Source organism: Eptesicus fuscus, chromosome 11, assembly GCF_027574615.1.
Source record: "Eptesicus fuscus isolate TK198812 chromosome 11, DD_ASM_mEF_20220401, whole genome shotgun sequence".
NCBI lineage: Eukaryota > Metazoa > Chordata > Mammalia > Chiroptera > Vespertilionidae > Eptesicus > Eptesicus fuscus.
Window position 1 is genome coordinate 44,925,305 of NC_072483.1, and position 25,653 is coordinate 44,950,957.

The following is a 25,653-nucleotide window of genomic DNA, read 5'->3' on the forward strand; positions in this document are numbered from 1 at the left end:
CACTAAACTACAGCTTAAAGGACTTGCTCCACAGGGGGCGGGGCGGGGGAGGGTGAGGGGGGAGTTGAGGGGGGGGGGAGTAACAGCAGCTGTAGTGCAGCAGTACCAGGGAAGTTAGGGATCACGTCGGTATTAGTAAAAATAAACAACTGTCTGCATTTTGCATATACAATTTGCTCTGTTCCAAAGCACAATGCTAAAGGAAAGGAATGGGTATATATGTTTTTTAATCTATTTGGTAGATGACAGGCAACCTGTTCAGTATAGGAATTGATGTTTTGGAGAAAATGCACATACTGGGAAAGTATGCATTTATTAGCATAATTGCTGGGGTTTACCAGATTAACTTACATATGATTTGGACATTGTTTATACTTGTTGGCAAGAGTAAGGTTTTTCTTAACAATAATTACCTTAATTTCTATAATTTAATATTTATATACAGGGTATGGCAAAAGTAGGTTTACAGTTATAATACAAATAAATAATGCAATAATTAATACATAACAATATAAGCATAAACTCTGTGTTTCCTGTACTCACAACTGTAAACCTACTTTTGCCCCACCCTGTATCTTTTATAGATGCTCAATTGAGAAAGGCTACTGATGTAAATTAAATGGTAGGGGTTAAAAAAATAAAAAGACAGTAGTCTTAATTCACCTTTCCCCTTCATGATCTCAAATTTCAAAAGGGACGCCATACTTTCTCAGACTTTACCATGTATCAAATGGCAGTAACTGACCAGGACGTTTGTTGCAGAATCTGACAAAATATCTGTCTAGTAAATATAAGTGTACAGTCATCCCTTTTTTCCATAGAGTGCATATTCTTAATTATTTAAGAGTCCATGTACCTGGGGAAAGGTTGTGAACTTCATAAAGCAACCACTTGAATATTTGCTAGAATTCAGATAATCTTGAGTATCAATTTAGTCTCCAATATTTTGGAATGTGGGAAACCTCAAGACAGTAGTTTGAGGTTTTTCGTATCTGTTTGAGGGAGAGAGAGAATATGTATTGGGGTAACGATCCCAGGTCCACAGGAATCCACAGTCCATGGCATGCAAACCTCAGCTCACCGGCATCCAGGGCATCCAGTTACTTCCATGTCTCAAGGCTTCCAAGGTTATGTCAGGGCTGAGCCAGACCTCAGGAGACCTGCTGTGGTTTGAAGTGTTGCTGAGTCTGCTCCCAGTTTTAAGGAGACCTGGAGGAGGGGGGTTGGCAGGAGGCCTGTTTGCTTGAGAGTTGTCTTTCCCATCTGGGCTTGAGTGCCTGCTGGGCTGGGGAGTGTACTAAGTTATCAAAAGCAAAGCCCTTGAGTTATAGCACTTCCCACTGGGGCATAGACTCTGACAAGACTCCTCAATGTTTTTCAAGTTGTTCCAAATATTGCCTGTTGAAATAGATCCTCTCATCTGTAAAATGCCAGTGACAAGCTAGAATCCTTATAATCTTAGCCCCCACCTGTCCTCACACACCAACACTAGAAGCTGAGTCCTGGGGTGGTATAGCTGCTGTTTTTCTGCCTGTCCTTTAAGGCTAACAAGTATTAAGACAGACAGCTGTGATTAAGACAGAACCAGGTGAGTTCCAACTCCAGCTCCAACACTCACACCCGAGCTGTGACAATTCACAAGCTGCCTTACTTTTCCAAACCTCAATTTCCTGACTTAAAAAATCAGGGTAATAAGTATCCATATTTCAAAGAAAATGGAGAAGCATCAAATGACAAGATATTTGTAAGTACATAGCAACTCACAGTGTACTATGTAAACAGTAGTTGTTATTATTGCTGACATTAATATTTTTGCCTCAGAGATACTCCGAGGTTATTTTATTTATCCTTGATGATTTAAATACATTTTGGAGTGAGTCAAATGTTTTTAATATTCTTAATGTGTTGCCTATAACATGTCGGATTTTAATGACAATATTATTGGGTTAAAATCGAATCTAGCATTTTAATTTCTACTTTCTATGTATTATTAGAGAAATACATTCTAATAGTTCTAATCTCCAGACATCAAGATCTGAAAGGAGAATTAACTTAATACTTTTAATATTCTTGTAACCTATATCAAAAAGCAGATAAATGAGAAAACAACATGGAGAGATTATTTTTACTAAGGGATTCTGTAAGGGTATACTGAAATAATTACATATATTAATGTCTCTTTAAATATATCACCCATTAATAATTGTCAACTATTTTTTTTTTAAATAGCTTGAGAATCCTATCCTGAGAAAAATATAAAGCTGAATTTTCCTTTTTTTAAATGGTCCTAGATGATGGAGGAAGCAGACATGTGCACAGTGCCTGGCGGTTTGGCCAGAGTGAAGCAACAGTTTGAGAAGGACAAAATCGCTTCTTCCTATAATACCTTTTCTCAGCACCAGTACCAGCATCAGAACAGATCTGAGCAGGTAATACTGCTATAGTTCATGGATAAATCAAGTAAGGTTGAAATGCTCTCATTTCAGTGCCAGTGTAGGCACTGCCCCTACCAACCCCACCCCTTTAGTGGTACATTTATTTTCATTCCTCATTAACAAAAAATGGTAAAACGTACATGTTTTAGAAAACCATTTTTAAAGCATATCAACGTACCAGTTTACTTTCTTGGAGAATTTTGCCACATTTCTTGGGAACCATGCTGGAATATTTTTCCTCTCGGCATATAATGTTTCAAACGTAAATGAAAATTGAACAGCTTAGGTTAGTCAGCAGGTAAGTAGAAATGTTGAGTACAAGTTTTTATATTGAGCCTCTTCTTCTAGGTTATAATTCCTAGTAAACTATCTGCTTGTCGTTGGCACAAATTAAATCTGAAGCGTTATTCAGCTGTTTTATTGCAGTGAGTTTTCTGTTTTCTTTAAAAAAATCATCAAAAATTGGCTAGTGGAACCCAGATGTTATGTAAAACGGTATAATGATACCTTATATAAAAGATTTTCCCCATTTCATTCTGCCATTATCATATATCTCTAAATATTATCGTGGGATATAATGATATTTGAATGTAAGAATCTAAGTAATAAAACTCATTAGTCTGAGCTTGGTACTTTGAAAATAAGGAATCGCATTATAAACGGCTGCACTTAGGCCTTTTGTAGTAGGAGATAAAAGGGGTTTTTGGGTTTGTTTTTTAATCTCTACAATATTTAGAGTTGCCTACATTTTAAAAAATAAGGCAGTTGGTATGTTTGGTGGGGGAAAGTATATCAGATAAAATAATTAAAAATCTGATATGTGAAGGAGTATTTGTTTTCTTTTTCTGGCATTGTCTGAAAACTAAAAAACATGCAATATAGATAGCTTAATACATTTATGTAAGATTTCTTTTAATTTTACCAAAAGGAAACATAATGTAAATAAGAAATTAAGAAAGGATATAGTTGTAATCTTATATATAGCTGTTGCAACATATAAGTGAGTCAATTGTGTTTACTTGAAATTGGTCAACAAGACAAAATACAGTTATTATTAATAATTTAAGTAACAAATTCTACATAGGAATGTAGGTAATGCATTGTAGAGCCTCTGTTTTGCAGGAAGCACTACAGTAGCGTGTAAGGGCTATGGGACTTGTGGATCCGAGGTCACAGGCCACCTCTGTCAGCAGCTGAGTGACAGGCACAGCGTACCTTCACAGGTGTATGGCTGGCATTTGCACAGAGTCCCATTCTTAGAAGGGCCCTGCACTTAGCTTAATGCTCTACTTCCATCTTCTTGAAGTTCTGAATAGTTCCTTACCAAGGGACCCTACACTTGCATTTTGCACTGGGTCTGGCAATTCTGTGCCCGATACTACATAAATCAAATTCATAACCCACTTAAGCTTCTGTTTCTGATAAGTTCGATGAGAAACCTGTTGAGTGATTTGTTTATTCATGAGGTTATTATAGAGTTCTAATATAATAACAAAGGACTATTTCTGTGAAAGTATTTCATTATCCATGAAACTTGGACTCAGTGAGGACTCTTTAATATTACAAGACAGAAAACCCAACCCAGAGTGGCTGAAACCCAAAGCAACCTGATAGATTCACCAAAAGGCAATCTTATGGAAAGAAGGTTTGTTTTAAGCTCCAGTGGTATACCAGAGCAGCTGGCTTATGCCCAACTCTTGGATTATTTAATTTTTAGCTATCTTGTTAGCCAGATGGTGTCATGTTAATAGCTTGAAATTAGCCATAGTAAAAATATTTATATCAGGAAAAATTGCCAAATGCAACAAATCAAGGATTTATTTCTTTCCTTCCTTTTTTTTTTAGAACCCATTTTTAAGTATGTAAGAATCTTCATTGATATAAGGGCTCAAAATATGTGCCTTGTATGGTGGCTATGCACAGAAACTGAAGTCAGATCACTTGGGTCCAAATTCCTGCTCCATCATATTAGCTGTGTGACAATTGAGTTTTCTCAATTATAATTAAAGTCAAAGTCAAGGTTATAATAGTACTCCCTCAATAGGTTTGTTAAGAGGATAGTTAGTTATATTTGTAAAGTGCTTAAAATTGTGCCTGGCCCATTTTAATCACCACACAAGTGTTTGTTTAAAAAAGGTTAAGTATCATCTTTACTGTATTTCTTCTTTTCTACCTCTCAGCCTTGCTTCCTTTGAACTGCCCCCATTCTCACCCAGGTTGTCCCCAGATAGTTGTAAAAAAATTTTTTTTTTGCAGAGAAAGGGTAAGAACCCTTTTTCAGAAGCCCCAGGAAAAGGCCTTACCACATCTAATTGGCTGTAAATGAGACACACAAGCCCTATTAGCACTAATTGCGATAGCCAGAGATGCTGGTTGGCTTAGGCCTCTGTCCCTGTTTCCCTAAATTTTCAGCATATACCGTTATCAATAAGGAATAAGTGAATACTAGGTAAATACAAAGGCAACCAACAAACTGTACATACTTTCACAATAATCTCCTTGCAAATGTAGTTTATTATTAAAAGATGTAGATGCTATTCTATGAATATGAAATACTGTGTGTGGGAGTAGGAAAAAAACCAACCAGGCACTAGAAGTCAAATCTGCATGACTCTGGGTCTGTAGTGACCTCTCAGTTTCATTACCTACATTTAGACATGCTATAATTCCATGAGGAATGACTAAACCTAATTCATATTGCAATGCAATATAAATAAAATATAAAGAGGACATATGTAAAAACAAACTATTAAAGACAATTTATAGAACTGTATGCTAAAATCTGTAGGAAAAGAAAGAAAAAAAATTTACCTGCATTTTAGAAAATGAATAACTTTATAATGCTTATTGGAAATTTGAAATACATATTCAATTTAGTAATAGAGTGGAAAATGTAGAAAAATTCTGTCTTAGATATTAACTTAAACTTTTAAAGCTATCAGATACATTCTAAAAATCACTTTCTTTATCAGCAGAGATTGAGGACAAGATGCTTGCTGGTCGGGACAGACAGTTATTTCTGTCTTACCCAAGCTGTTGTTGGTTCTACGGGTATTCCCAGACTTTTCTTGTTAAAAGTCCTTGAGATTTACCTGTCAACTAAGTCTGCCTCTGGCCAAAAATTTATATATTATATATTTTTATTTTGTCAACATAAAATTAATATTAATTTGGAAATCAAGTTTCATTAGAGTTAAGAGAAAGAACATTTCTTTTTTGGGTTTCTAACAATATTTAATGTCACCATCAGTAATAATTTCATAAAGTATAATAATTAAGTCCAATCTGCTTATTTTTTTCCTAATGTATTTAAGTCAGATGTTTCAGTATAATTAGCTGATGATTGGGTAACAGTTTGTGTGGGAAATTAGCAATGGGGCTAAACAAGTTTATATATATTTTTTGTTTTTCATTGATTTCAGAGAGGAAGGGAGAGGGAGAGAGAGATAGAAACATCAGTGATGAGAAAGAATCATTGATTGCCTGCCTCCTGCACACCCCCCACTGGGAATCAAGTCTGCAACCTGGACATGTGCCCTAACCAGGAATGGAAAAATGTCCTCTTGGTTCCATAGGTTTACGCTCAACCACTAAGTCACGCCCTCTAGGCACTAGACAAGTTTTGAAAATTAAACTATCGTTGAGGTTAAAGATCCCTTCTGTTTTATGATTGATCTGACTCTTTTATAACTATTGAAAAGGGATTCTGAAATAGAATTTAAAAATGTGGTAGAAGATAGAGAAACACTCATTTATGCCGGACATTTCAAACTTTGGGTAATATCCACCATTTTCAACATCACCCATTTAGATTCTGCTTTTCAAAACAGTCATTCCTGATTCCAATGTCTATGAATGAAACCCAACCCTGCTAAGGGATTATAACCACTCATTTTATCTCCTGTTGATATTTAGGCTAGAAATATCTCATCAGCATTGTTTCCGGCCTTGCCTTAGGATGGAGTTCTTAGCATTCCATGCCAGCGAAAATATTTGTTATTCTTAATGCTAGAATGGAAAGGACCACTTAAGAGGGATGTTTTTAATCCATGTATTAAAATCAGGCTCAATTTGGAAGAGCATTCTGAATAATTCATCCCCTCATGCTTAAAAGGGTGTCTTAAAATATGTTGGAGCAGATTAGAATAGATGTGTTATTGGCATGAAAAGCCATTGTCTTTTTTTCTGAGTTCATTTTCACTTGTCCGTTCTAGGGTTTATTTTTTTAAAAGACATTCTTCCTCTTTTTATTTTTTTCCCAAAAGCTTTATTGAGATATGATTTTCATACCATAAATGTCACCCTACAATTCAACGACTAGAACAGTGGTCGGCAAACTCATTAGTCAACAGAGCCAAATATCAACAGTACAAAGATTGAAATTTCTTTTGAGAGACAAATTTTTTAAACTTAAACTTATTCTAATGCCACTTCTTCAAAATAGACTCGCCCAAGCCGTGGTATTTTGTGGAAGAGCCACACTCAGGGGGACAAAAAGCCGCATGTGGCTCACAAGCCACAGTTTGCCAACAGCGGGACTAGAATATTTACAGAGTTGCAGTGTCCCCACAATCTAATTTCCTAGCATTCCCATTCCCCCCAGACCCATGAGCAGACTGAGATGTCTATTCCTTGTGCCACAGTCTCACACATAGGGTTTGATTCTCATCTTTTCCTGTGAATTTCATCTTCATTTTCTTTCCCTGTATTTATGCAGTACTGAGTAGCTCTTTGCTTGTGAATTGTGAAGTCCTAGAAGGCTCTTCTTTTCTGGAGTTGCTTTTTTATTATTTTTAAACTAGAGGCCCGGTGCACGAAATTCGTGCACGGAGGGGGGTTGTCCCTCAGCCCAGCCTGTACCCTCTCCAATCTGGGACCCCTCGAGGGATGTCCGACTGCCCGTTTAGGCCCGATCCCGGTGGGTAGTCGGATCCCTAAACGGGCAGTGGAACATCCCTCTCACAATCCAGGACTGCTGGCTCCCAACTGCTTGCCTGCCTGCCTTCCTGATTGCCCCTAACCGCTTCTGCCTGCCAGCCTGATCACCCCCTAACCACTCTGCTGCCAGCCTGTTTGCCCCCAACTTCCCTCCTCTGCCAGCCTGGTCACCCCTAACTGCCCTCTCCTGCAGGGTTGATCACCTCCAACTGCCCTCCCTTGCAGGCCTGGTCCCTCTCAACTGCCCTCCCTTGCAGGCCGGGTGCCTCCCAACTGCCCTCTCCTGCTAGCCATCTTGTGGTGGCCATCTTGTGTCCACATGGGGGCAGGATCTTTGACCACATGGGGGCAGCTATATTGTGTGTTGCAGTGATGATCAATCTGCATATTACTCTTTTATTAGATAGGATAGAGGCCTGGTACAGGGGTGGGGGGCAGCTGGTTTGCCCTGAAGGGTGTCCCGGATCAGGTGGGGGTTCCCTTGGGGTGAGGGGCGGCCTGAGCGAGGGACCTGTGGTGGTTTGCAGGCCAGCCACGCCCCCTGGCAACCCAAGCGGAGGCCCTGGTATCTGGAATTTATTTTCCTTCTACAATTGAAACTTTGTAGCCTGGAGCGGAGCCAAGCCCAGGGCTCCCTCCGAGGCAGGCAGCCATTTGTGTTGGGGTTATAATTGAAACTTTGTTGCCTTAAGCAGGTGGGCCCGGCCAGGGTGTGCGGAAAGCTTTGCTTCCCCTGTTGCCGGCGGCAACCCTGGCCTGCTCTCTCAAGCTCCATTCTGCTGCCATTTGTTTGAATTTGTTTACCTTCTATAATTGAAACTTTGTAGCTTGAGTGGAGGCTTAGGCCTGGCAAGGGCAGGTGGAAAGCTTGGCTTCCTCTGTTACCTAGGAAACCTTGCTCTCTGTGGCTGTGGCCATCTTTGTTTGGGTTAATTTGCATACTCGCTCTGATTGGATGGTGGGTGTGGCTTGTGGGCGTGGCTTGTGGGTATGTCGGAGGTATGGTCAATTTGCATATTTGTCTATTATTAGGTAGGATATCTTAAGTAGAGAACAGATGGAGCCCCAAAATCTTTGGGAGTAATCAGTTCAATGCAAAGCTTAGGTAATTGCTTTCATGTGAAAATGGTTGCACCAAATCCATGTCAAGAGTCTGAAGTATTCCTGACCTTCACTCCATGTTGCCAAGTCTGATGTGGACCAAGGCGAGCTGCAAGACATTGTTTCTTTCCACATACATCTGTGTCACAAAAATCCTAATGTCAACATTAGCACTCTGTAAGATTATCTGTATTTGGCACAATCCCTCGAGAATTCTAGGTTGATAGAAATTATTTTTGACAGCTTGTGACAGATATAATCTGACATCTATGTATTTTAGACTCTTAAAAGGTGACCCATAATTATTTTCTAGCAAACATATTTTTATCAGCTAAATGTCCACATTGCAAATCATTTCTCATAAAAGTGCTTTAAGCCAACCTTTAACTTTCTGCCAAATGCATAATTTTTCAAGGTCATAGATTGCTATGAACAGCCCCTACCTGAACCTAGATCTCTATCAACACGTAAGGTTGTGACCACAAGCATGCTTTGTGTTGTCCTTTAATTGTGTGCACCAATTTTAAATAACTATTACCATTTAAAATAATCTAACTCAAAATGAGGCAGTTTGGAGTAATGGTTAGGCCTGCTGGTTCCAGAGTCAGACATCTCAAGTTAAAATCCTTGAGTTAGCCACCTAGTCTCTTCTGTAAAACAATGATGAAATAACAGGCATATTTTACAAATAAAACGAGATGGCCCATATAAAACTCTTACTGTAATGCCTGGCATATATGAATTGTTCAATTAACACCAGCTACTAGTATGTTCATCAGTAGTATTGCATGATGACCAAGAGAGCATTATCAAGTGGTAATTATTCTCAAGGTAGAATATGACTCATAAACATTTTATGTATATGTAAAAAGGCAAAGAAGGGTAATATCTCTCTGTGCCTCACACCTTAGCTTTCTTTTCAGTTCTTTGGCCTTCAGAAACAATCATTTCCCAAGAGCTCATTGGGTAATTAAAGATTAGTTTAAAATTAACACGCCTGTGTATGCTTTGGGCATGTGTTGCTCTGGAGTAATCAGTAACTTCAGTGCATATTTTAAAAGTTGTCATAACAGGTCTTCTTTTGAGGAAAAAATGCTTAACCTCAGCTCTAGGAAATGACCAGATGAGGGGGACCTCTCTGAAGAGAGGAATAGCCCTAAAATGTGCACAGGTTTGCTGCAGCCCTGGGATGCCATTATGAATCGAAGTTTGTTTTTTAAGCGGGAGCAAATGAATAACATAATGTTTGCCTTTGAAGACTGCTTTAGTCACAGTATTGTGACAAGATGTACCGAGAGGAAAATAATATAATTAATATATGGATTGAATCAGGCAGGAGAAAAAGAGGCTACTACACTGCTTGAATAAATGAGGAAAAGAGGAAGAGTTGAGGGAGTATTGATTTTTTCCCCATTTCTACAAGGGTTGTGGTTTCTCAGCCTGTTTCAGCTGATGAATGGAAGGGAAGGAAAAGTAATTGTGAGGGATAAAATTTACCTCATGGCATTTTCTGGTTTGTGCAGTTGAAACCATGAAGATGAATATATTCCTACAACTGTCTTAATAAAATATAGCAAGTATATTTCAACATGCAATGTTAATGTGTACACATACCAAGAAATAAGGCCCCTGTTTGCTGGGGACCTGTTCTTTCCCTTGGGCACAGGCCAGAGTGTCATCATGAGCTTTCTCCAGACAGGCTGGCAGACACATGAACCTTATGCAGGCTGAGTGAGCAGAGCAGGATCCCTGTGCATGTTTCCTTGGTCTCAGGTAAACACAAAACCTAAAGGACACAAGACTTGTCCTTGAGAGGCTCAAAGTAAGGCTAATCGGTAGATTAGACATAATAGTTTTACTCTGTTAAAAATTAAAACTCTGCCTGACCAGTGTGGCTCAGTGGTTGAGAGTCAACCTTTGCACTAGGAGGTTGTGGTTTGATTCCTGGTCAGGCCACATGCCTGAGTGGCAGACTCAATCCCCAGTATGGAACATGCAGGAACCAGCTGATCATTGATTCTCTCTCATCATTGATGTTTCTCTCTCCCTCCCTCTCCCTTACTCTATGAAATCAATCTATCCTATCTAATAAAAGAGTAATATGAAAATTGACCATACCTACACTACACCCACAAGCCACATCCACCAGCCAATCAGGAGAAAGTATGCAAATTAACCCAACCAAGATGGCTGTGGCCACAGAGAGAGCAGGAGGCTTGGGTTTCCCCAGCAATGGAGGAAGCCAACCTTTCTGCCTGCTCTGGCCTGCCTTGGCCTCCGCTCAAGGCTACAAAGTTTCAATTATAGAAGATAAATAAATCCCAGATACCAGGGCCTCCGCTTGGGTTTCTGGGGGGCATGGCCAACCTGCAAACCACCACAGGCCCCTCACCTAGGCCACCCCATGCCCCAAGGGAACCCCCACCCTGATCTAGGACACCCTTCAGGGCAAACCAGCTAGCCCCCACCCATGCACCAGGCCTCTATCCTATCTAATAAAAGAATAATATGTAAATTGACCATCACTCCAACACACAAGATGGCTGCCCCATGTGGTCAAAGATGACGGCCTCCATGTGGACACAAGATGGCTGCCACAAGATGGCCAGCAGGAGAGGGAAGTTGGGAGGGACCAGGCCTGCAAGGGAGAACAGTTGGGGGCAATCAAGCCTGCAGGGGAGGTCAGTTAGGGGTGACCAGGCCAGCAGAGGAGAGAAATTGAGGGCGACTGGGTCTGCAGGGAAGGGCAGTTGGGGGGGACCCAGGCCTTCCGGGGGGAGCAGTTGGGGGGGGACAAGGCCTGCAGGGGCGGGCAGTTAGGGATGACCAGGCCTGCAGGGGATGGAAGTTAGGGGCAAACAGGCTGGCAGGGAGTGGTTAGGGGGTGATCAGGCTGGTAGGCAGAAGTGGTTAGGGGTAATCAGGAAGGCAGGCAGGCGAGCAGGCCTAAATGGGCAGTCGGACATCCCTTGAGGGGTCCCAGATTGGAGAGGGTGTAGGCTGGGCTGAGGGACACACACCCCCGTGCATGAATTTCATGCACCGGGCCTCTAGTGTATATATATATAAAAGCCTAAGTGACTGTTACAACTGTTCGACCAGTTGCTATGACATGCACTGACCACCAGGGTGCAGATGCTTAATGCAGGAGCTGCCCCCTGGTGGTCAGTGTGCTCCCACAGCCAACCTCCCACTGCTGGCCAACCTCTCGCAATCCCTCCCCGAGACTGGGCGAGATGGCCCCTAATAGTCCCAATCGCTGGCCAGACTGAGAGACACCACTCGTGCACAAATTCGTGCACTGGGCATCTAGTAAAAATATATTCTTAAACAATAAAAACTCTAACAACAAATGTTTTACCTCTTTTCCCTTCCAAGTCCAGACCTGTTAAGCAATTTACCTTCTACAACTCTTTCTCAGTGCCTGTTTTTGTGATGAAAAGAACATAAAATTAATTTTTGCATGCTGGCTCAGAATCAGAAGACCAACTCTTTTCTAAATAAATCAAACAATAAAACAATGGCCTCTACCAATTAAAGTCTATAATCCAGTTGAGGACAGAGCTGCAGAAGCTGGCTTATGCAGAATTCAGTTGATTGGTAATATCTATTAACCAAAACTTTACAGTTCCTAACTGTGCCATACAGCAGACCAACTATACTTTATACTAGAAACTCATGTGTTGTTTGTTTGTTTTTTTCAATTCAGCAAGAATTGGAAATACAAACTCTAATCCAACTGTGGGTTTCTAGATGCCTATTTAATAAATTGACTCATTTTGCCTCCACTCTTGCACTCAAACCTATCTCTGTTATGCTCACATTGGCCATTCTATTACTGCTTTTCACACCTGTGTCCTGGCCACTGCTGCCTGGATACTTTGCAGCTGGTGACCTCCTACAGCTGTTTCTATCTGTGTCTCCGCTCTTTCTACCCATGTACACCATCCTGCGGTTCTGTAGGTCAGGGTGGAATCCTGTACCTTCTTCGTACAGAAATCAAATAGTAAAGAATTATATTCTGGGAACAATTTGTTGCTCAAGTTGTCAAATAAATTAACTGCATGTAGTACTGCTTGTACCAATATGAAAAAAAACAAAGGCAAAACACAAACTAAACTCCATGGCAACTTGTATTTCTCAGGATGAAAGGAAGAGAGGTTTCTCTACAAGCCCCAACGAACCACTAATTGTTCCCTGGTGTCCATTAAGGTTTGCATGACTCTGGTCTGTTTAGAAAGGCATCCACAGTCCTTAAAAAATCCCTACCATGTGCTACTACCCAAGCGTCCCCTGGATTGCAGTACAGGAGTGTAGTGGTAGTGGATTTCAATGAGGCATCTGTCTGCTGGTTTCTATATCACTCTGGACCTGAGTCAGGACAGATTTCAGAGTCCCTGACAACCACCTCCTACCTCTCCCTTGACTGGATAAAGAATCAGAATCAAATCACTCTCCCTGGTGGGCTGGGACATGGAATTAGTGGGAGCTCTGGTCACCTAAGTCATCTACACCCTCCTGGAGGTGGGCCTCAACTCTGGTGATACACAGAACTCCCCCAGGAAGCACAGGTAACTCTGATTCACTAATTCTGGCATGTAATCAGAGACCAGGGGATTTTATAACTCTCCAGGTGATTCTAATGTACAGTAATGAACATGACAATTCCAACCTGAGCCAGGATTTGTTATCCCAGAGATGACCACGCCCCTCAGTCGACTCTCCTCATCCTTGGGCAAATACCAGAGCCTTCTAAAAACATCATCCTACTGTGGCATTTTAAATTCATTTCTTTTGTACAGAGGACAAATTATAACAATTTGAATACTATAATTCATCATTTGCACAGTGTTCAGAAATATTTGGGGGAGCTTTTGGAGACTTTGATGAAGTCCACTTTAGGCTGAGGTTCAGTTTGTGAGCCTAACATAAACATTTGTACCACTATTCCAAAAATATCAGCAAAGTTTCCCCAAATCGCATTTTTGTTGTTGGTGTTATTGGTTGTTTTTTTCTTTTGGAGGATCAAAAAAGCTTTCCTTTTGTCCTCAACTCCTTTCTTTACTGTCTTTATTTTTCTAGGCCTTTCATGACAACATAAGATATTATGATAATGAGAAAGTATAACATCAAGACTGGGTACAGAAAATAGAGAGAGAAAAAATAATTTGTGGGAAGTAGGGAGTGTGAAAATGTATGGATGAGAGAATTATATAAAACTAATTTTTCTGTATCAGAATCAAACTCAAATATGTTGGTTTCTTCCTATAAAAACAGTGGTGAGACAGACAATAGCATTTTGCACAAAATGCAAGTTAAATTACTTAAATCAAATGATCATGAGTGCTGTATTTGGCACCTATGCTCATTATAATATCAATTTTTATAATTTTGAGACATGTGATCAAATTTATCTTTTAGTACTTCATAGACCACACTGCTTGAAATAAGCGTTAAAGACCTATCATTGCTTCGAAGCCTTTTTGAATCTCATCTGCTCTGACCCATCCTTCTAGAACAAACTGGGGCTCTAGTCATGAGTTCCCAACAAGTGTGTACGAGTTCTGTCCTTTACAATGCACTGGTATTGGTAAGCTTAGGTGGGACAAAATCCAGTATAGGTCAAAGAGTATGTCCTTAAATTTCATTTCATCTGATTTATTTCTATAAATCTATAGGAGTTAAATGACTCAATTTTTATTACTTGCTGATGTATATTTTTATGTAAAATATTTAAGCAACTACTTAAAGCAAATAGTTATTCATCCTTTTTTGTAAGAACCTCTTTGCAATTTTGAGACCACTTTAACTTCTGAGGTTGATTTTTCTATTTGTTGAATCTTTGCACTTGATGACCGAAATTATATTGCTAGAAACGATGTGTCTCTGAACCACCAACGCTTAAAAAAGGAAAGCAAAATGTCTAGTTACCTGATATAATAGTGAAAATGATATTATGATGAAAGATCCAGTGATATGTTAAGAATGAATATATAGTAAAAATTTCTGCGCATGCGTATTAATTTTTGGATTCTTTAAAGACATTTTGTAACTGTGCAGATCTTTGCATATTTAGTTACTTAAAGATAATGGCTCTCCTTCTTTCTTGTCCCTACTCTATTTTATTTTTTAATTAAATTTATTGGAAACATTGGTTATATAAGTTTCAGGTGTACAATTTTATAATACATCATCTGTATATTTCATCATGTGCTCACCACCCAAAGTCTAGTCTCTTTCCATCACCATATATTTGACCCCTGTGTCCCTCTTCATCCTCCCTGCACCTCACTTCCCCCCTGGTAACCATCATACTGTTGTCTGTGTCCATGATTTATACTCCCCACCCAAGCAAACCAATATAGTTTTAGAAAATTATAATTCCTGTTTAAATCAGTGAGACCCTGATGCTTTGAACCAGAGGATTGGGAAGAGTTATGAAATGCACAGGCACCTCTTTGCTTATTTCTCTCTGAATAACCCCTACACACACACACACACACACACACACACACACACACACCCCAAATCCATTGATTCCCTAGTAAGGGGAAATTTTTATATATTGGAACCTGCTTCTTTTTTAGTTTCTGGGTTTTTTCTAGAATGAAGAATTCATGGTTAAATTCATTGACATAGCCACAGACAATGTACTTTTGTTCACTTTTATTTTTTTTTTGGCGGGGGGGGGGGGGGGCTTGTTTAGTTTGTATACTGAGTTACTGGGAAAATAGCTCACACAAAGTAGGTGTGCAATGAATATTTGTTACATAAAGAAAGCAAACACTAAAATAGCACTTATGAAACGAATAACCTTCTGAACTAGGTACTATTATAATTAATTTTTTTTTTTTTTTTTTGTACAAGAAATAGGCTCAGGAGAGGTCTAAGCAACATTCAAAGAAAATGAGCAAATGTGATCCTAACCAGGAAGACTAACTCCAGAGTGTGTGTCTTTGTGTCTTTTTTTTTTTATTCAGCTGATAATCATTAAGCATCCACCATATGTCAAGTACAAAATGTGTAATGATGAGTATGATATTAATTTGCCCTCAAAGAGCTCACTCTATCAGAGAGCAGCCATACAACAAATAATCACAACTACAATATAGTAGATTCGATGAGGAAAAATATAAATGAAGTTGTTGGAACACAAGAAGTTGTCATAAACTTAATTTAGATAAAGGATTGTCAAAAAGGACACATGAGGGCAGAGAATGCCTCCGCTTAGAATGAAAATAATTTTCATGAATATGGAATTGCATTATAGGCTAAAGGAACAACACATGTTCCTTTATATTTGTAAATAATATATTTGTGAATATGGCAAGGCGTAATTGAGGCATGAAGCTTGAGATGTAGGCAAAGGCCAGTTAATAGAGAATATTATATGCTTTGTTAAAGAACTGTTACTTTTTTCTATCGCAATCAAGAACCATTGAAGAAAATTACACAAGGGAATAATATGAATAGATATGTATTTAAGAAATACTTTTATGGCTGTATAGGATTGATGTTAAGGGGGTCAAGGTTGGACAAAGGAATAAATGTTAGGGTACTACTGAAATAGTATATTAAATCTATGAGGACTTAAGTGGGTCAGAAGGTCTAGAGTAAAGAGGTCATAGACTCAAGAGATAATTAAAGATAGAAATTTGCAAGGCTTGAAAATCAATTGAATATTGGTGAGGCAGAGTTAATAGTGAAGGGTATAATAATTATATTTTTCCATTAAGATACATGTTACCTCTGTTTTATTTTTCTTTAGAGTATTTTCAGTCATTTTGCAAGCTTTTTCTATGCAGTTTCACTGCTCCTTGAAACTCTTACGTTTTATCCTCTTTCATTGTACTTTTATGTTTATTTATATCCTACTGCTTCTTTGGTTTTAAGATGCTTTATGTCTATATTGGATTGAAATATTGTTTAATATACATCAACATAAAACTTCTAGAAGGCATCCTTTACTGCAAATTGAATGTTTTTATACATCCTGTTTTTTAGTTTGTAAAATAAATATTACTTATATAACTAATATGTTTGATGGCCCTTTGAGAGTGCATCTTCTATACATTCTTGTTATGAATCTTTAGAATTTTTGACACTAGAATATGGCTCTATAAATAACACTTTTTGGAAAGAAGAGGACATTCAGAATTCTAGGGTTTAAAGCTGGCACTGCTTATTCAGAAACCTCTTTTTTCAAAGTCAAATATTTCTACTTTTAAATTAAGTATTTTTCAAATGATAGGTTTTGCTCTTTATGGCTAAATATGACCAAAGAATAATTATTTTGAGTCAAGAAAAAGTTTAAATTAATTGAATAATGATACTTCTCTCATAGATTTATATAATAACCTACATAATTCATGCATCTGTAGATATAATAAATATTGTCTCAAGAAAATTTCCAGCTAACTGAGCCTTTTTATTCTCTTAAATATATGTGTATATACTTTTCTATTTTGTGCAGATATAGAGATAGATAAATAAATGACTAATAAATAATAGATAGATATATAACTTTGCAGGCCAGATGGGATTGGCATGAAATATTCAAAGTAATGAAAAAACAAGAACCTACAAACAAGATTACTTTACCCAGCAAAGCTATCTAGAATTGGACAGGTTAAGAACTTCCCAGACAAGATAAAGCTTAAGGAGTTCATTATCACCAAACCACTATTACCAGAAATATTAAAGGGTCTTCTTCTTCAAGAAGAAGAATGAGGAGGAGGAGGAGAAGAGATAAAAAAAAATATGAATAATGAAATGGCAATTAATACATATCATCCATCCACATGTTCATTACAACATTATTTACAATTGCCAAGATATGGAAACAATCTAAATGTCCCTATTTATGTACATTGAAAATAAGGATGAAATATTGTTTTTCATTGTCACCGTAAGTATTTCAACTTAATTTTTTTATGTAATAGTAATTCTGCCCAATTCACTCGAATACTGTTTTGAAAATGTATTGTCCTATTTTGAAAGGTTCTTTACCTTTGTGTATGTGATTGTTGCCTTAGTGTATATTTTGGATTCTTGGTACAGGCTTCTCCTCCCTCTGGTGATGCCAGCTACTCTATGCAGCATCACAGCACTACCCATATTTTTCCATAGATGCTCTGATTACTTGCAATTTTATCAAGAGGCCTTTTTCTAACTACACTTTGTAAAGTGATTGTCATGTTATTGTTATACCCATTAGTTTCAGTAACTCCACCTACCAATTATGTAATGTTCAAAGATTGTCACTTGAAATACCAAAAAAATAAAATGCTAGGATTATGTGGAAACATTTTAGAATCTCAATTTTTAAACTAGATTTTGATAAAATTGTCCTACTCCTAGGAAAATAATGTGACTATTTGTCCATGCATTCAATCCTACTATCTACCAGGAAGCTAAACATTGGGATTTGAGGATCCTTGAGTTCAGTTAAAGGAGATTTTCATATTAAAAAATAATGACTGTGCAATGTGATACAGATGTGTACTGAAAGTACAGAAATACAAAAAGAAAAGAAGGCCCAGGCGGTGTAGCTCAGTGGCTGAGCATCGACCTGTGATCCAGGAGGTCACAGTTCAATTCCTGGTCACAGCACAAGTTCAGGTTGGAGGCTTGATATCCTGTAGGGAGCGTGCAGAAGGCAGCCAATCAATGATTCTCTGTCATCATTGATGTTTCTATTTCTCCTTCTCACTTCATCTCTAAAATTAATTTTTTTAAAAAGAAGCTGAAATAGGTAATTCTGTCTAGAAAAGTCAAGAAAGGTTTCAAAGCAAAAATAATATTTGAGCCAAGACTTTAAAAGTGTATAAGTGGCCGAAACCGGTTTGGCTCAGTGGATAGAGTGTCGGTCTGCGGACTGAAAGGTGCCAGGTTCAATTCCGGTCAAGGGCATGTACATTGGTTGCGGGCACATCCCCGGTGGGGGGTGTGCAGGAGGCAGCTGGTCAATGTTTCTCTCTCATCGATGTTTCTAGCTCTCTATCTTTCTCCCTTCCTCTCTGTGGAAAATCAATAAAATATATATATTTTTTAAAAGTGTATAAGTGATTGTGGAAAAGTCTTAACTTAAGCTAAAACCCTAGGGATCTCCAATTTTATGCTGTAAATTTTTTAAGTAAATTTTATAAAAATAAAGAAAGAAAACTCAGAGCAAAAAAAAAAAAAAAGTGGAATTTGAATATACCAAAATCTAGACAAAAACAATATATCAATCACAAATTTTTATGCTCATCACTTAAAAAAAGAACTGATTATTCCTTCAAACCTTGAATCCATTGACATTTCTGCTAACTAAATAGCACGTTTTGGTATTGTTTCTGTCTGTTTGACAAAGAGAGAATAACATTAATATATCGTAACTCTCTAGTTTTATTAAAAATGAGATTAGTGATGGGTAAAATTGCTTAATTACTGGCATTGAATATAAAATGTTTTTTTCTACTCTAGTGAGACAGTTATCATTAACTATTCTGCCAGTCTTTCATCACATTTTTTTTTTTCTATTGGCTATACTTCTAGGAGTCAAAATAATAGTGAGTAACCATAAAAAAAAAAGTCTGTCCTTTTCTTTCCTTGCTCATTATACTAGAACTAGCGTTCCCGTTGCAGGAAAATCCTGCAATAGGGTTTCCTGCTGCACTCTACCCCGCCCCGCCTTCGCTCCTCCCTTGTCCCCCGGCCCGCCTTCTCCGCCAGCCTGCCCCACTCTCCTTCCTTCTCCCCTGGCCCCGCCTCTGCTCCTCCCTTGTCCCCCGCCCCGCCTTCTCCGCCAGCCTGCCCCACTCTCCTTCCTTCTCCCCCGGCCCCACCTCCGCTCCTCCCTTCTCCTCCCCCCGGCTTGCTTGCTTCTCCGCAGCTTTGCTCCCTTCAGCATCTCTTGGCTTCTTTCTATGCTGTCTTGATATGCAAATTAGCCGCCATCTTTGTTGAGGTAATTTGCATACTCATCCTGATTGGTTGGTGGGCGTGGCTTGGTTGGTGGGTGTGGCTTGGGCGTAGCGAAGGTGCGGTCAATTTGCATATTTGTCTATTATTAGGTAGGATGGGTTTGCAATTTGGGGGGGGGGAATGTACAAAGTCTTTTTCTACAATGATAATAACAATGAGAACTTGGGTAGACAGAATGTGAATTCTTTCCTGTGTGTAGAAATCTCCTTAGAAGAAGTGTATAGATTTTTGTAATGTTCTTGGCTAATACATGAGCTGATATCAGATGGGTATGAGCCATGCAAACATCATGCTATTGTTTTGCAATTGTGCCATATTTTCTCCTTTAGGTTCCAAAATTAGGGTACATATATCATCTGTTTTTCTTTATTTTAATGGATGAATGGGATAAATAAACCAAGTTTAACTATTATTTAGGGACTTACCCAAGAGTAGGCCCTACATAGTGGAGGAGGGAGTTAGTACTAACCCCCCATTTCTGAGTCCTGGTTAGTTTACCTGTGATAAAAATGGCATTTTGTCTCTTGCAGCCTTATCTACATTTGAGTTTAATTTAAGGAAGCAATTTCATGAATTATTTTGTGTGAATTTATATGGTGTTCTGGCCAGAATTCTTTATTATATTTTATTTGATTAATTTTATTTCTTCCTGAGCATTAATATGTTGCATCCTTTTACCTAACCCTATACTCTATAAATACCTGCAATTGGGAAGAATGAAAGTCGGATTTAAAATCCAAACAAAATAGTTGCAAAATGATGGAAACAAAATCTTGCAGTATTTTAAGAGAGACTTTATTTAAGTTACATTAACCAGGGGGCAGTAAAATTGATGCATTGAAACAAATATATCAAATTTATGAAGCAATTACAGTTCTATTTAGCAAGAGCACGTAAGTGCTAAAGTAGAAACTTATAACTCTAAACTTGTACTGTATATGTGTCATCTCTTACAAGAAAATATATTTAAAGATGATAGGATGGAGTGTTTTTACTCAAGTAAATATATCTATACTAATAATAGAGGAATATGCAAATTGTCTGGGACGCCGTCATGCAATGACTGAAGAGCAAGCTGCGTGGGGTGACCAGGCCAGCAGGGGGGGGGGCAGTTGGGGGCGATCAGGCAGGTGGGGGGGGGGAGTTGGGGGCGACCAGGCTAGCGGAGGTGGGGGGGGAGTTAGGGGTGACCAGGCCAGCAGAGGGGGTAGTTGGGGCAACCAGGCCGGCAGGGGGGGCAGTGAGGGGCAACCAAATGAATGAACAGCAGGCTACATGGGGCGACCAGGCCAGCAAGGGAGGGCAGTTGGGGGTGACCAGGCTGGCGGGGGGGAGGGGGCAGTGAGGGGCGACCAGGTCGGCAGGCAGAGGCAGTTAGGGGTGATCAGGCCGGCAGGGGGGGCAGTTAGGGGTGACCAGGCCTGCAGCGGGGGGGCAGTTAGGGGTGATCAGGCAGGCAGAGGCCGTTAGGGGCGATCAGGCAGGCAGGCAGGTGAGGGGTTAGGAGCCAGTTGTCCCGAATTGTGAGAGGGATGTCCGACTGCCAATTTAGGCCTGATCCCTGCAGTGGGACATCCCCTGAGGGGTCCCGAATTGGAGAGGGTACAGGCTGGGCTGAGGGGACCCCCATGCACCAATTTCGTGCACCGGGCCTCTAGTCTATATATACAAGCCTAAGCAGTCGAACGACTGGTCGACCAGCCGCTATGATGTGCACTGACCACCAGGGGGCATATGCTCAATGGAGGAGTTGCCCCCTGGTGGTCAGTGCGCTCCCACTGCAGGAGTGCTGCTTAGCTGACCAATGGGTGCTAGACACAGGGCTCATGGCTGGCGAGCGCCACTTCGGCAGCCGTGAGCTCACGGCAGGCACAGTGGGGCTGGGATGAGCAGGAGAGGCAGGCAGGAGTGGCAGGTGGTATTGAACTGCCAGTTTCGGCCCAATCCCCGTAGGCCACACCAAGGGACCCCACTGGTGCACAAACCTGTAGAGTTATACGAATTAAGTATAAAATGTTTGCCATGGAAAATGATAATTTTTAAAATGTATAAAATATACATTTATTTCTCCTAACATTTTGCATTTGTCTTTCTAAACACTCAGATCACAATAGTGACTTTATTCTTTCAGCCTGATTATTAGCAATAAATATCAGAATCTAAAATTGCTGTGGGTTTCAGGCACAGTTTTTAAAAAATGTCAACATGGTGCTAAATATGAGTGAGTGATGGAATGCTGACTGAGAAGTACATGCCCCAACTAAAAAGATTGGCTGCCAGTTTGGAATGTGAACCCAGTGTTGCCAGATCTTTAACATTTTCGAAAACAGGCAGAAATCTTCATTTTTGTCAGTGTTAACTAATTCAAAACTTTTTGAAAACTTTGAGTGGGCCAATAAACATGCCTCTGGGCCAGGGCTTGTCCCCTAGGCAAGATTCTATAGCAATGATCATGTGCCCTTCAAGAAGAATCTTGATATTGGTCAGATTCCCACTGTCCTTGGCTCTTTCATTTACTGTAAATGTCTGACTGCTGCCTGGTTAATCATAACTTTAACCCTTATACCAAATACTCTAAGGAGGGAGGGAGAGCCATCCACTTAAAGTCCACTAGCAAAAACAAACAAACAAACAAAAAACAACCCATAAGTCAATATCTCATAAACTGATTTTAAACTTATTCTTGGTTTAAAGGATTCCAATCTGATAGCTTAAAACTATTCAACTCCATGTAAAACATAAACAAAACTTTAGTGTTCCTATTTGAGTAGTAGTAATGCACCTTTGCTCACTTGATTATTCCCTATTGAGTCAAATTTTTCAAAATCAGTATTTGTTAGTCATGTAGATATCAAGGTAAAAGTGAACTCCCAACTTCAAATGACTTAATATACATGTGTTCCTGGAGAGTCTTCTGTCCTAAGATTTTTAGCAGTATGTCAACTGCTTCATCATATCAATCAATCAACAGCTGTATATTTGTGTCAGACCACATTCTGTAGTAAAATTAACAGGACCTTTAAGATTCCAATTCAGCCAGGGTCATCTGTGCTAACCAAAATCAAAAGTATGCCTGTGTGTAAAGAGAGAAATACACACTAGCACAATGTGGTCTGTTTATACTGCTTATATTTAATGGTTACATTCTTCAATTGAACTCTGGATGTGTCATCTAACTAGATCAGGGGTCCTCAAACTTTTTAAACAGGGGGCCAGTTCACTATCCCTCAGACTGTTGGAGGGCCGGACTATAGTTTAAAAAAAACAAAAAAAACTATGAACAAATTCCTATGCACACTGCACATATCTTATTTTGAAGTAAAAAAAATAAAACGGCAAAAACACCCGCATGTGGCCCGCGGGCTGTAGTTTGAGGACGCCTGAACTAGATGGTCAACTTGAAGTCCAGATGCTTTTCTGTAACATGAAAATTTGGCTTATAAACAACAAAATGTATTTATTTTTCATCAATAATCTGCATTTTCTTTTTGAGGTTTATATTTCTCATATTGGGTACAAGTTGCTTCATTAGTACTTTTTTTTTCTTACTATGGGTGGCTCTCAAAGATATCTATGTCCTAATCTCCAGAATTTGTGGAAATGTTAAAGTACAATGACAAAGACTAATTAAGATTTCAGGGGAAATTAGGGCTGCTAATCAGTTGACTTTTTGACAGGGAGATAATCCTGGATTATTCAAATTATTACAAGGTCCTTAAAGTGGAAAGGGGGCGGGGGGAGTTCAGAGGAGAGATTCAGAGAGATGGCAGTGTAAGAAACTCTCAGCCTGATAGAGAAGGGGGCCATAAACCAAGGAAATGGGTGCCCTCTTGAATTGCAAAAGGATTCTCCCCTAGAGCTACAGAAAGGAATGCATACCTTCTGACATCTGCCAATACCCAGTGAGATCCATTCAGGGCTTCTGACTTACAGAACAGTAAGATATTAAGTTTGTGTAATTTTAAGCCACTAAATTTGTGATAATTTGTTACAGCAGCCAAGCAAACTAATTCTTTTTCAGAGGCCTCTATCACTGAAATTGCATTAATAAAAAAATTTAAAAATTTCAGACTTTTCTTAAGGTATGTTTATTCATGCATCCATTCACCCATTCATTCATTCATTTATTTTCAGGAGGTAATCTGCAGCAGTCAGCTTGACACTTCAAGAAGCAGCCAGGAAATGGAAAGAAATGAACAGGAAACTTCCAAAGCACACAAAATAGATGTTCTTGGAACAGAAATGGTAACTACTTAGAAAGACATCACTTTCCAAACAGTTTTCAGACCTGTGTGGAAATTTTTACCTTGCTGCAAGCAATTGCTTTACTTGTACTTTATGTCTTTAATATCAATTCATATCAGTGTTTCCTTTCCCATTTTGGAGTTGACAATCTTTGAAAAAATGAAACAAGCACCCTAAATATATGAGTGCACTTTATGTGTCAATCCATACATGTTCTGTTACAGCATGAGCCCCTGCATTAAAATATGAGGTAAAAGCATTTAACATCTCTCAATGTGCACTGAAGTCTTGGATGAAAATCACCGTGAAGTAATAAATACATGTGCAATACTAAAATCACTGACTTCTTTAAAATAATTATTTATTTAAAATTATCTTTAAACCCAGGTCTCTCATCTTGAAAAGCACACTGAGGAAATAAACCAAGCTTCCCAGTTACATCAATATGTTCAAGAAACAGGTCAGAGTCTGGTATTATTTGACCCAAATATTCTTTTCTTCTATTCATGTGTCTGTGTTTGAATGGAGGACTTCCAAAGCACAATCCTCTCACTGTGCAAAGTCGACAACTGTGACTCATCATCCCAAAGGGAACAGGGTAGTATTTCTGTGTATAATTACGTTCTACCTGTGGTGATAGATGCAATAAGCTTCTAAAATAGTTCATCGCTCATCAACCTATGATGTATTCCTCCTAAAAGCTAGGTGATAAGCTAACCACCTCTGAATTGCTTTTTGCCTCAGGGAACTATAATAAAACTTGATGTTCATCAAGCTCCTTGAGAACAGATATATGTTATCTAGATTGTATTACTTTTAATAACAGATTTAAGCATGTTTAAGGCCACTTCTCCAACCTACAGATATGAGGTTAAACTAAAGGCAAATCTGTGCAAGTTTGCATAAAATGTGTACTGTTTGTCTTACCTATACAAGGGGAATGAGAAGTTTTGTTGTCCTGAAGAGCTAAAAGGGAAGATTTAAGCCACCTGTTACTGAAATGTTACTTGACTATTTTGTTTTTTCTTAAGGAAGTCGATCTTCCTTTTGTGTTCTTCTCTTGCTATTTTCATGTTTTATAACTTTTACAACTTTTTTTCTTGAACATAAAAGTAAAACATGTTGGCAGAAAATTTAGAAAATATATATAATTAAAATAAATAGCAGTCTCATCACTTATGACTTCCCATTCAGAGATAACCACCCCTATTTTCTTTTGTATATTTCTAGACCTATGTACCTTGATTCTCTTTACTGAACTTATATTGTGAGAAGTTTCCCATGGGACCATAATTTCTTCTCAAACATCATGTTTGTTAGTTACATAATATCTTTGTGCTCTTTTCTACTTGTAGTCATAGATACACCTGAAGACGAAGAAATTCCAAAGGTTTCAACTAAGTTTTTAAAAGAGCAATTTGAAAAATCTGCCCAGGAAAAGGTCCTTTGTTCTGATAAAGAAGCTACTCCAGCCAAGCAAATTAAGGTAAGACAATTTTTCTACATATTAAGTATGAAGCTAGATGGAAATGCATAGCATTTTTCAGTTATTGAATGTTTGAGATGGTTTTTCAACAACAAAAAATATTCTGAACATTGCTTATTCTGTCTCATAGAAGAATATTATTCTACTACTTGAGGAAAGCAGTAGAATTAGAACTTTTCTTGCTAGAGAAAATAGGGGAAGAAAAATTGTGTAGGCTCTAAACTTTAATAACTAATATTAGATAAAATAATAAAGTCAAGTTTAAATGCCAGATACCTAAACAAAGCAAAACAATCATCAAAAAAAGTACTTTAAGACTTTTATTGTTTCCTTCTAGATTACTCGGCACAGTACATTAAGTAAAGGAGGAAAAATAACCAAGATTTTATGTATATGTTACAATACTGAGTCATTGATGTAGCAAATGGGAAATATAATTCAAATGTGCAAAGAGATTATAGGAAAGGTAGTAATGAATAC

At 38.7% G+C, this 25,653-nt stretch overlaps 1 protein-coding gene across 2 annotated transcripts in view; it reads left to right on the forward strand.

Annotated features, from left to right (window-relative positions):
* XIRP2 (xin actin binding repeat containing 2) overlaps positions 1-25,653 on the forward strand; it is a 266,144-nt gene that overhangs the window by 219,225 nt on the left and 21,266 nt on the right. For both annotated transcript variants that reach the window (XM_054723424.1, XM_054723423.1), the window contains exons 4-7: positions 2,292-2,429; positions 23,577-23,687; positions 24,075-24,147; positions 25,043-25,173. In XM_054723424.1, coding sequence (XP_054579399.1) covers positions 2,292-2,429; positions 23,577-23,687; positions 24,075-24,147; positions 25,043-25,173 — 453 coding nt within the window. The remainder of the gene's footprint in view (positions 1-2,291; positions 2,430-23,576; positions 23,688-24,074; positions 24,148-25,042; positions 25,174-25,653) is intronic.